At 34.4% G+C, this 13449-nt stretch overlaps 1 protein-coding gene across 1 annotated transcript; it reads left to right on the top strand.

Moving 5' to 3' along the window:
- The first annotated feature begins 2762 nt into the window (after window positions 1–2762).
- Window positions 2763–9532, top strand: txnl1 (thioredoxin-like 1). Its single transcript, XM_026196978.1, has 8 exons — window positions 2763–2990; window positions 3881–3977; window positions 4622–4795; window positions 5674–5796; window positions 6782–6851; window positions 7262–7434; window positions 8510–8614; window positions 9237–9532. The coding sequence occupies exons 1-8, from the start codon at window positions 2893–2895 to the stop codon at window positions 9264–9266; spliced, it is 870 nt and encodes a 289-aa protein (XP_026052763.1). The 5' UTR covers window positions 2763–2892; the 3' UTR covers window positions 9267–9532.
- The last annotated feature ends 3917 nt before the right edge of the window (window positions 9533–13449 follow it).

The following is a 13449-nucleotide window of genomic DNA, read 5'->3' as shown; positions in this document are numbered from 1 at the left end:
TGTTTCTAAATATATTAACATAAATATATTTTCTTCCAATACAAACTACGTGTACTGTTTTAACCTAACTGAGACTTGTTTATTTATTTATTTGCTGCTGTATGGGTATGCAAAACTTTCAGAAGAGTTTTGGTAATACCCAAAACCCAAGATAATAATAATAATAATAAAAAGAAAAAAAAATTACCCAAAAGTTTATCTGAAGTTGACAGAAGAAACTAAAGCAGAGGGGAAATCAGGAGACAATGTGATGATTATAAAGAATGAGCAGGGTTTATTTAATAATTTTAGTTATGTATGTTTCAATGCTAAGACTTTGGCTGAAATTTATCCTGTACTTCATCTGACCTGTGCAAATTCAACAAGTTGCTATTATCCCAATGCAAAATCACCGGAAAATCACTGCTTCACAACACTGATGTTAAAATCCACCTTTAAAATGTAGACAATATCCCTCGAAACCTCCCGGACATAAGATTAAAGAACCATCTGAACTACAGAGCAAGAGGAAAATAGTAAGTAATACAAATACAATACATCAAATACATGATAAGAAAACTTTAACTACTATAAAACACCAAAGTATTTATTAAACAAATGTGCAGATGTGTTCATTCAGTACTGAACGTGTGTGTTTTGTGTATTTGATCTACATCTCATCCCATCTCTATCATCTCCAGCTCCACATAAGCAGACCGTGGATCTTCTTTCCTCCGCATGCAGATCTGTGATTCAGTAAATACAGCAAAGACACATGCATTCATTAATAGACTTCATGTCTGTGGTAGAAACAGTTCGACAGTGTATTTTTATAGGGTTATTCTGTGTCCAGTCTTACGCGTTCGCAGCAGTGCAGCTGACAGATGGCATACAGCAGCACACTACAGTACAGACTCATTTCCAGGGAAAAGGTGCTTTCAAAAAGCACTGCAAAATCCTCATCCAAGCGCTGAAACAACACCAGCAATGCATTCAACAAGATATACTGCATATTGAACAACAGAAAATCCCAGTAAAACAGTCAATCTTTATATTTTTCTGAAGGAAATGCTTGTGTAACTCTCACTACCATAATACTAGGGGATTTGTGGGTATGTGGCTCAGTGGTAGAGCATTGCGTTAGCAGTGCAAAAGGTTGTGGGTTTGAGTCCTACAGAACATACAAACTATTAAGAAAAAAAAAATGTAAAGCCTGTATGTTGCTTTTGATAAAAGCGTCTGCTAAATGCATAAATGTAATGTATGCATGTGTTTATTTATTATTTACATTTATATTATTTTTTTAAATATTATAATTTATAATATATATATATATATATATATATATATATATATATATATATATATATATATATATATATATATATATATATAATTTAATCAAATATACATAAATTAAATATACATAAAAAATATTATAGTAGTATCAAATTAAAATATTTACTTTTTAAATAGCTGGATTAAAAAAAACATTTATTTGTAATTTTTGCAATTTTATTTTATTTATATATTTAGTTTCATCTTATTTTATTTGATTAATAATTACAAATTAGATATGTGTATATATTTAATAGTGTACAATTAAAATATTTTGTAATATTTTAAAAAAATATATAATATACATATTTTTATATTTTGTTAATATTTTAACACTATGAATATATATATATATATATATATATATATATATATATATATATATATATATATATATATATAGTTTATTTAGCTATTATTTATTGGTTATTATTTTTATAGATTGTTGATAATTTAAAATAATATATTATAATTATTATTAATAATAATAACAGGATAAATTATTTAGATTATTTACTTATTATTATTTAATGTCCAGTTTTACACTGACTGCTTTACTCCAGGACACATTTCTTAAAAGGTGTGAAATGATCTGATGTTGAGTGATGAATAAACCTGCTCTTGTCTTCCCCTCAAGGAAGAAAGCTTTGTTAGCTCCTTGTTTTTCTTTGGTAAGGAGGCCACGTCAACTCTCTTTCTTTGTGCTTTCTTCTCTGAAAAACAAACAAAACATACGGATACATAAACAAACCTACAAATAAACACATACTGTTTCATAGCAATCATCCTATTTGTTCTTTTTTGGAGAGATCAGTCAATGGTACATGCTTCATAGAGTAAAATGGTCGAAATCTAGCAAATTAAGAATTGATTCTTAACATATTCTATTATTGAATATATAACCCCACCGTGTTCAGCGCTCGTGTGGTTCAGAAGCGCTTGTGTAATCAGGAATAAAACCATCCCAGTCCTGATCCTGCTCATGTTTTCAGTCCCGGCCCGTCACCATGGCAACCGAGAGGAACAATAATAACACATGCTGGTTCTGGAACAAGAGAATATCCGATTCACAATCCTATGTATTATTATATTTTTGTTTTATTTATTTTGTTTACTTTTGTTTTTGTAATCCACTCGCGCTTGTTCATTTTACTAAACAGTATGAATATCATGGTTCCTTTATACCATGATATTCAAAAAAATACATATTTTAACTAATAAAATATTCACAAACATACAAATACAATGATTTTTAATTAAATATAAATAAAAAACATAAAATGCCCATCGATTTAAAGTTATTTGTACCTCACGACAGTTGCTTTGCGACACCTCATGAACGGTTCCCAGGCACCGCCCCTTCTGACGAAAACAGGCTGGTTGACCAATCACAAATGGGAAGAGTCGGTTGTGATTGGTCAGCCCGATTGCTCTAGTCATCGCTACACAGGAAGTGTGATCCGGCAGAAACCAAGCGTCGTGCATCGCCAAGCCCGCAGTGATTCTGGATCAATCTGAGCGATTAGAAGCGATTAAGAGCACTGATCAGCGACGAGTTCCCCGTGTGTTTGAGTCATGGTCGGGGTGAAGGTGATCGGGAATGACTCGGAGTTCCAGGCGGAACTGAGCGGCGCGGGATCTAGACTAACCGTAGTGAAGTTCACCATGAGCGGGTGAGAGAGAGAGTGTGTGAGGCCGCTCTAGCCGAACCGAGAACACAAACACAAACAAACACACACACACACACACACACACACACACACACACACAAACACACACACACACATACATACACACACACACCTGACGGGGCACTCAGAGCACAGACAGACGCACCAAAAACCCGAGTGAACGGGGAGCAAGAACTGAACCAACACCGGCATGACTTAGCAAAACACGCACGCGCGCGCACACGCACAGCTGATGGGTTCATGTACTGAACAGAAAGTACAATGTTTACCATGTGTTTCGGTGCACTGTCAGCTGTACCGCTTTGACTTCATAAATTTACTATTAAATAACAGAAATATAAGATCAGAGTAATTAAACAACACGTGGACATGTTTGGTTAAATATTTCGGCGAGTGTTTAATTTGTATAGTTTTTTTATTTTCTAAGTATTTTAATCACTTATAATTATAAAATTAATGCATGGAGTGTTATTTATTATTTATAAGTATTTATTAATTTTAATTGAGCTTTATTTTGGTAGAATTATTGTTAAATATGTTCATGTTGTTGCTGTTGTTATTAATTGTCAGGATGAAAGTGTAGTTTATAGCTGGCTGCTCCAACTAATATTAATAGGAGGTTTTGAATTCTGAAAGTTACTTTTTTAACATTTAGTTGTTTTTTACACTGTATTTATACACTGTTTTCTCAAATATTATTGGAGTATGTTTTGCTAGAAAATACTGTTGTAGTTTTTCTACTTCCAAATTTCACGTTTAAATCAGCGTGTTACTCGCCATTTCTTTATAATGAATTGTGAAATTTGCAAACTGAATGATTGTTTTTAGGGTGTGTGCGTGATGTTCACCGCTGATGGTTTTTCTCTGTCCAGATGTCGTCCTTGTGTCAGAATAGCTCCAGCGTTCAACATGTTGAGCAACAAATATCCTCAGGTTGTGTTTCTGGAAGTCGATGTCCATGTTTGTCAGGTGAGAGAGTGCTTGTTGTTTACTAATTTATCAAAATATTACAATGCAAAACAGGCTACGACAATTATTATCATCAAATACTGGATTCAATCTTGCGTCAGCTTGTTTTCTGTCAGCTAGCTCAGGTTTGTATTTCTTTTCCTCTGATTGATGGTAAGCCTCACTGATCTGAGCTCATGCACCTCTGATTTTGAGTGAAAAAGCATTATTTGTGGATAGTTTTTACTCAAAATCTGCTTCAACCGTCAATTAGATTAAAAAAGAAATACACAACCTGTGCTAACTGACAGAAAACAAGTCGACAAAAAGATTGAATCCAATATTTGGTCAATAATATTGTATAACAAGAGATTTACTCCCAATTTTTGTGTAATCACCCAAAATACAAAAATTATAATGTTTTTGAGCAAAATCAGCAAGTTTTAGTTATTTAGTTAGAATCCTCAAGGGTCAGAATGACTGAAATGTATTTTATTTCAGGCAGCTGCGGGACCCATGTCTCATTGTCATGTAGTTGATTCCTCAGGCTGAAACTGTGAAACTATATAGATGTAGTTAAAACCGGATGAAAACAGAAGTAACTCAACACTGTAGTAGCATCTCAGTGTCGCTAAAAGAAAATAATGTTGTTTTGCGTCCCTCAGGCGACCGCTGCAGCCAATAATATCTCAGCCACGCCGACGTTCCTGTTCTTCAGAAACAAAGTGCGTGTGGACCAGTATCAGGGAGCGGACGCCTCGGGTCTGGAGGAGAAGATCAAGCAGCACGTGGAGAACGATCCCGGCAGCAACGAGGACTCCGATATTCCCAAAGGATACGTGAGGAAACACCGTCTGTACTGAGAGAGTGTGTGAGAGAGAGAGAGAGAGAGAGAGAGAGAGAGTGAGTGTGTGTGTGTGTGTGTGTGTGAGAGAGTGTGTGTGAGGGAGAGAGTGTGTGTGAGGGAGAGAGTGTGTGAGAGTGAGAGAGTGTTTGAGAGTGTGTAAGTGAGAGAGAGGGAAGGGAGTGTGTGTGTGTGTGTGAGAGAGAGTGAGTGTGTGAGAGAGAGTGAGTGTGTGTGAGAGAGTGAGTGTGTGTGAGAGAGTGTGTGAGAGTGAGTGTGTGTGTGAGAGTGAGTGTGTGTGAGTGTGTGTGAGAGAGTGTGTGTGTGTGAGAGAGTGTGTGAGAGTGAGAGAGAGTGTGTGCGAGAGAGAGAGTGTGTGCGAGAGAGAGAGTGTGTGTGAGAGAGAGTGTGTGTGCGAGAGGGAGAGTGTGAGAGAGTGAGAGTGTGTGTGTGAGAGAGAGTGTGAAAGAGAGTGAGAGTGTGTGAGGGAGAGCGTGTGTGTGTGAGAGAGAGAGTGTGTGTGTGTGTGTGTGTGTGCAAGAGAGAGAGTGAGTGTGTGTGTGTGTGTGTGTGTGTGTGGGAGAGTGTGTGAGTGTGAGTGAGAGTGTGAGAGAGAGTGAGAGTGTGTGAGGGAGAGCGTGTGTGTGTGTGTGTGCGCGAGAGAGAGAGAGTGTGTTATTGAGAGAGAGAGAGTGTGTGTGTGAGAGGGAGAGTGTGTGAGAGGGAGAGTGTGTGTGTTAGAGGAAGAGTGAGTGAGAGTGTGTGAGTGTGTGTGAGAGAGTGAGAGTGTGTGTGTGAGTGGGAGAGAGAGTGTGAGAGAGTGAGAGAGTGTGCGAGAGTGTGTGTGTGTAACGGTGTCTCGTGTGTGTTCAGATGGACCTGATGCCGTTCGTCAGTAAAGCGGGCTGTGAGTGTCTGAACGAGAGCGATGACTGTGGCTTTGACAACTGCTTGATCAAGGACTCGTCGTATCTGGAGTCAGACTGTGATGAACAGGTGCGAAGGCTCCCGCTTCCTCAAGAGAGTCACCTTCTTTTGTCAGCTAAAACATTTACTTCTGAGATTCAAATGTCATATCTAAATAATTAATGTTGGTAAATGGTCACATGACATGCAGGTAAACAAATTATATATATATTTAGTTTTTAGGTGTTTTATAATTATTATTAATAATAAATTACTAATTGACAGGTTGAAAGGTTTGTTTATTTTGTTTAGAAGCAGTGCTATCACTATTATAGTTTTCATTAATATTTTAATAATTCAGTTTTTATTTTAAGTTTTTTATTCAATTATTACTATTATTATTATTATTAATTACCTATTGTGAGGTCAAAACTGCTTCATCCAATGTTTAGGAGCGCTTTAAAAATATTTTTTTTAATAAAAATTAATAATGATTATTATTATTTTTAATATACTAGTGGAGTTGTCATTTAATATTTTGAATTAGCTTTTATTTTTACAATTAGTTTAGTTTCAATTCATTCTTATTTTTATTATTAATTAATTAATTCATTACCAATGTCAGGTCAGTTTAGTTTTAATAAGAAAAATTTCCCCCACATTTTTATTTAAATTTTAGTTTGATTTATTATTATAATTATTATTGAACATTTTCTAATTAATTACTAATTGTCAGGTTGACAATGTATTTAATAACCTCTCCATTAATGTGCTATTATAGTTTTAATTCATATATTTTAAATATAAGTAATTTTGTATGTGCTTTTTAAAATATTGCTATTTGGGTTTAATTTGTTTAGTTCAGTTTTTTATTACTTGGCCTGTATTTCCTGTATTTCTCCCAGAGCATGAGCCGTATCTGATGCATGTGAAAGTGAAAGTGAAAGTGTAAAGTGTTCTCTCAGAGAGATGTAATATGAGATCAGATCACAGTTACTGTCAGTGTGAGTTTCCCAAGTACACAGACCGAGTGTAAAGATGATCTCACGACTGATCCTTCTGCGTCTGTTTGCAGCTTCTGATCACAATCGCCTTCAATCAACCTGTCAAACTCTTCTCCTTGAAACTGCTGGCTGCAGAATTAGGTAAGACGTCCATGTGAGACATAGATAATATTTATATATTATAGAAAAATAAATACAAAAAGTAAAATCATTTATATATATATATTTATTAGTACGATTTTTAAAAATGCTTTTTAACAATTATTTTCTGCTCACCAAACCCTCATTTATTTGTTTCAAAAGAAGTAATGTGAATTTATTTTGTTTGTCTAAATAAGTTTTCTATGTGAATCTGTGTTAAAATCTAATTTATTTCTGTGATGCTCCGCTGTATTTCCAGCATCATTCCTCCAGTCTTCAGTGTCACATGATCTTCAGAAATCATTCTGATAGGATGATTTTCTGTTATATTGTACAAACGAATACTTTTAGCAAGGATGCTTTAAATTGATCAAATGTAATACAGTAATAATAAATGTGTCTGTTCGCAGCTCATGCCCCAAAGAGTGTGAAGATCTTCATAAATCTTCCTCGTTCGATGGGTTTCGATGACGCGGAGAGGAGCGAGGCCACGCAGGCGCTGGATCTGTCAGAGGAAGACTACAAGGACGACGGCCTCATCCCGCTCCGATACGTCAAGTTTCAGAACGTCAACAGTGTGACTGTACGTGTATATATATATATATATATATATATATATATATATATATATATATATATATATATATATATATATATATATATAAAATTTTAGGGGTCCGGGTAATTTACAAATTTCTCCCAAACTTCAGTAAAATCTGTCTTTGAACATTCATCTCAAATTATTCTAATAACAATATTTGGAATTAGAAAAATAAATATCTACATAACTAAAAATAAATATTTAAGTAATTAGATAAAAAGAATATTAAAAATAATAAATAAAAATAGCTCAGAAAGTACTATATCCCATTTGTGCATTTTAGGGGTCCAGGTAATTTACTAAATTTCTCCCAAACTTCAGTAAAACATGTCTTTAAATATTAGTTTAAAGTTATTCTGCTAATAGTAATAAAAAATAAATAAATATATATATATATATATATATATTTAAATAAAAATTATTAATAATAATTAATCAAAATCACTCATGAAATACAATATCCCATTTCAGCTTCTTCCTGTTTTACACACACACACAGATATCTATATCTATATATATATATATATATATATATATATATATATATATATATATATAAAATATTTATGCTTTATTTAAATATATAAACAATTCCAGCACTATATATATATATAATAAATTAATATTTAAAGAATAAATATTTCAAGAAAGAAAAAATATTTAAATATAAATAATTAAAAAGAGCTGAGAAAGTACTATAAATAAACAGCTCAAAGGTACGATATCCCATCAGCATCTCCAAATACACCTGTGTTACATCACTGAAATCCAAAAAAAATAGTTTTTGCAACCTCGCAATCTTCATAATTTACAAATTTCTCACAAACTTCATACAAACGTAAAATAACCCAATTTAATCCACAATAACAACATTTCAAGGGAGAAAAAAATAATTTACCAAAGCTTCCCGAACTTTACAAAAGTAATTTTTTAATGTACATCTTATTAAATGTCATGATACTTTAGTGGTTTTTGGGGATCTACGGCGTTTTCCATTGTACTTGATTTCAAACTTTACATCAAAGGTTTCATGTTTTGCATCTGTTTCTGTGTTCAGTTATTTATCAAGTCAAACCAAGGAGACGAGGAGACGACAAAAGTCAACTACTTGACGTTTATCGGGACTCCAGTCCAGGCCACGAACATGAACGACTTCAAACGGGTGAGAGAGAGCGGAAACCAACACTACCAACCTCTGATCGGTCATGTAACTAATGCCAGATACAGAGTCCGATCACGTTTGAAGGAACTGCTCGAGTAACAGATTACTTTGAGATTCAGAAGGAAATATCTGTTACTTTGTTTCCATGTCTTGACTGATTGACAGTTCTACTGTTGCCGTGGTGACCGCTCTAGACTGAATATAAACACTGATTTATTCATATCACCTGCACAGAAACAGATTCAGTGTTCCTCAAGATGAATTAAAACAGTCAAATACAAACCTGTAATTGTTAAATATATTAAAACTACTTTGATTTATGTATTTAATCCCATTTTATTAACCAATGTCTTATCTTCCATGATCCAATTCAACCATACTAATAAGCAAAAAGACACATTTTATTCTTGTTATTGTTGAATAGTGTTGAACTTTCTTCTCCTGTCCTGATTTAAAAAGAAACTTACATTTAACTCAATGCATTACTTTCCATAAAAACATAGTTTTTTAGGGAAGCAATGCAATATTGTAATGCATTAGTTTAAAACGTAACTTTCCCCAACACTGGACATTTCATTTTTTTTTTTTAATTTTTTACTGTGTGTGTGTGTGTGAAACACAGGTTGTGGGTAAGAAGGGAGAAAGTCACTGAAGAGGAAAAGACGACACGACATATTGCATCAATCTCTCCATGGGCGTCTCTCTCCGCCAACATGACTGGGCAAAATCACCACCAACACACACACACAGACACTGCTGAGCGCCGGATCCGTCCCTCAGCTCGCCTTCAGACGAGAGAGAGTGAGAGAGAACGAGAAGAGACACCGCTTTGTCTAAGAGAGGCCTTGGATCAGTTGTTTTTATCTGAAACCCTCCTGAAATGTTCCTGTAAATAAAGTCGATCCTTTTCCAAAGGCACGTGGCTACTGTTGTTCATCAGCATTGAAACTGTTGATATTTTGGATTTAATACAAAATGAATAGATCTCTGCATTATTTTGGAAATAATGTTGGGTTTTGTTGAGAAAAGCATGCTGTTGTTCCTGATCCGGCCGCTGGGTGGCAGCAGACGCCACGCAATCTGCGCGTTCCCGTGAGACGCGCTCGAGATTAAAAACCAACCTAAAATCAGTGACAGGTTTGTGGAGAGGTGCGTTCAAAAACATCGAATGCGTTTGGAACATTATCTTTACATTTGTTTAAATCATATAATTCGAAAGAAACAAGAAATAATGACGATTTAACTAAAAATGATTATCATGTTTCAATAATTTCAATAACACGTAGTGTTTTCATTAAATAATAAATAACTTGCAATTACCGCACATTTAAATTTTTTTTTTTAAACATTTAATTAAATGATAAAATATTTGGAAAATATAGCTGGATGCTGTGTATGAACTACAAAGGCCGACGTGTTTTAAATCAGTGTTTCTGCTAAATATTTTGTTCGAGAAAGTATTGATTATTAGAATAGCATTTTTAGATATATCTAATGAATTCGACTAGCCTATGTTTAAAAGGCTATTTTAATTTCTATCTGTAGCTAATTATTGTTTAATTATTTAACATGGATCACTAGACGATATTATAAAATAATAATAGCCTAAAAACAATAACGTATTTGAATTAGCTCAATAATGACGTTTAATCAGTCTCTTGTTGAATCGATCGAAGTGAACGATTGAATAAACAATGAATCAAAAAAAGATTTTATTTCAGATTTGGTTATTAGTTGTAAATGTGCAGTGCAAAAATGCTCTTCTAATCATGAAAAATTAGCCTAAATTCTGTTTTAATTCTAATTTAAGTCTCTATTGAATATTTATTATATTGCGTTTTAATGCTAGGGATTGTTTTCTTTGGAAAATGAGCATGAATTACACCAAAATAGATATTTTTGATTGTGTTTAAAACACCTCTTTAAAGCTTTAAAACGAGCATTCGTTTTACAAAACAGCCTGTTTTGTAATTTACTATTAAAGCTATTAAAAACGGCACGTTTCATAATTGCAACAAAAATAAAAGGCATTCAGTTAACAATGAACAGCATGCATTATATTTAAGAAGGAAAAAAAACGAATACGCTGTCTTTTCATGCAAGGTAAATTTGTAGCTTCGATTTTATATGTTGATTTCATTATGTAAAATTAAAAAAAGGCAAGTATCTTAATCCGTTTGTTAGAAATTTATTAAACACGGCCAGTTCAGTACATCTGAGCTTAATTTCTCTCTATAATAAACTGTGAGTTGCAATGGAGCTATTTTGCTCTACAGTGTTGTGTAAAAGTCTGTTTTTCACTCAATTCGCAAGCCTGAGCTGACTGAGTTCAAACTGGATTTTGGACAGCAATGAAACACAATAAACCACATTACACCTGAGTCAAGATCAGACGCGGTGTTTAAGCTTTAAAAAGCTTTTTGGGAGTTCGGATAAAATGTCACTACAAGCTGACAGATGTATCAGGGAAACAGGTGTCGTGTGAAGTCGCACAGTCTGTCTTAATAATTAATCGACACGCACTAAAAAGAGCAGAAATAGAAGCCGAAGTAACGGCCCGCCGCTTTTAAACCAATCAGAAACGTCAATCATTTTTTTGCGCGCCAGAGACTGGCGGGAAATTCCATTTGAAGGTAAACAAAATGTTGGAGCGGCAGTTGAGGGGCAGCAGTTTATTATTAGGTTTAAAGTTACACACATACATTAACTGATATAATAGTGTACACATAAATATAATTCTTGCTGAAAACAATGTGAGTAGTGCTTTCACCTGGACCAAACAAAAGAATGCTCTTAATGTTTTGTGATTAATTAACACATTCCCTTATCCAAATCAGTCATGGTTTTATTATAGTAATTACACAAAAAAATTAGTAGTAGTGCCAGATTTTGTTTTATCAAAGTTTCACTGGTTAAAGGGTGTAGCAAATTCAAGGTTAATTAATTTGTGGTTACCATGATTATCTATATTAACCAAGTGTTTTTGGTTTAATAAAACCGTGGTTAATTTTCGTAGGGTTTGCTAAGGCGTTTGCTCTGGGTGATTTAGCTATGCTAAATGCATGTGGCTAAGCATTTACTGAGTTCTGAGTGTTTTATTATAGTTTCTATGGGTGCTCTGAATGAATTTCAACAAGGTGCTAATGTGTTTCAAGGTTATCGTTTTGTGGGTTGCTAAAAGTTTAAATAGTTTTGCCAAATAGTAACTGAGTTCTGCGTTGTTTTAAAAACGTTTCTCTGGTGTTTTGTCTGAATTTCAACACATTGTTGAAGTGTTGCGAGGTGTTCTGAGTGTTATCATTTCAGCGCGTTGCTAAACAGTTGCTGTGGCGCTTTAGATGGTTTGAGGGCGTTGCTAGGGAGTTCTGAGTGGATTTCAGTGCATTGCTACAGCCGTTGTTGTGTTTTGGACGGGTGCCAGGGCATTGCTATGCAGTTGCCGGGTTTTCTGAAAGGTTTCTGGAGCATTGGTAGGAGGCTACTGATGAGCTCATGTGAAATTTATAAATGCAAAAATATTAGGGATGCAAAACAATTAATTGTATTGAAAATAATAGTTCAACATACTATATGTGTGTAAACTGTGTGCATTTATTATGTGTATTAAAATACACACACATTAATTTTTTAATGTGTATATTATATATTTAAACTTATAATTATATATATATATATATATATATATATATATATATATATATATATGTAATAAAAATCACAGTACACAAACAGAATGTAAACAAACATTTATTTTGAATGTGATTTAAACGTGATTAATCATTTTGCAGCCCTAATAATAATAATAATAATATATATATATATATATATATATATATATATATATATATATATATATATATATATATATATATATAGTCATTTTTCTTTCCCTCTTTCCTTGGTCGCTGACCTCATCTTTCTGCACGCCATCTTGCCGTGTCAGGAGAGAGTCTTTACACGTCTCTCGTCCATTCATCACTTAAAAATACATGGCAGACATGAGGCTCCATCTCTCTGTGCCATGGTGTGTCCATGTTTCTGTCAGCCGCTGATCTCTGGTTGGCTGCCGTCTCTCAGCCTGGCACATTGTTCAGAAACACCACCTCCCCTCGAGTTCCTCCTCGATGGCACCGACGCTGGCCTACGTTTGGCAAGGCGCTAGCTGAATGTGTGCCGCCTTTTGTTGCCCAGAGAACAGGCTGATCCTGGCACAGAGTGGCTCTCCTTTCACAACCCTCCTCCCCACGATGCCCCGGAGTCATCTGGCATCATTCCACCAGACATCAGACCGCGTGCCCCCGCATGAGCTGGAATACTGGAGCGCTCTGTGCCTGTGTGTTCTGCTCTCAACCAGCACTGCATGCTACTGCACTGCATACTGATGAATGTTTTTGTTTATAAACGATGCATTATGCCTTATAATCGTTTTAAACAGTTGTGGTGTGCTAAGCTGTACTATGCATCGTCTGATCAAATAATGAGTTAAGGAGAAATATATATAAAAATTGTGAATAGAAAGTCAAATGCACTGCATTGTGGAATGCTTTTTTTTTGCATTTTGTGCACTCAATTTTTTTTTTTTTTTAAATATGCATGAAGATAATCATTTAAAACAGTAGTATGCTATGCTGTTGTCAAATGCATGTAGATTGTAATGCAGTGAGCAATGTATTTTGCATTTGTCATCCTTTTTGTGTGTGTGTGTGTGTGTGTGTGTGTGTGTGCAAAAATGTCTCAACCTTTGAGAGTCTGATCAAATAATGAATGAAGGAGAAGTTAAAAATGTGGTCTGAAATTTGTCTGTAATGGAAAAATCGAATGCATTGCATTGTGGG

Source organism: Carassius auratus, chromosome 21 (assembly GCF_003368295.1).
Source record: "Carassius auratus strain Wakin chromosome 21, ASM336829v1, whole genome shotgun sequence".
Lineage (NCBI taxonomy): Eukaryota > Metazoa > Chordata > Actinopteri > Cypriniformes > Cyprinidae > Carassius > Carassius auratus.
The sequence above is the reverse complement of the archived record's forward strand: the minus strand, read 5'-3'. Positions and strand labels throughout refer to the sequence as shown.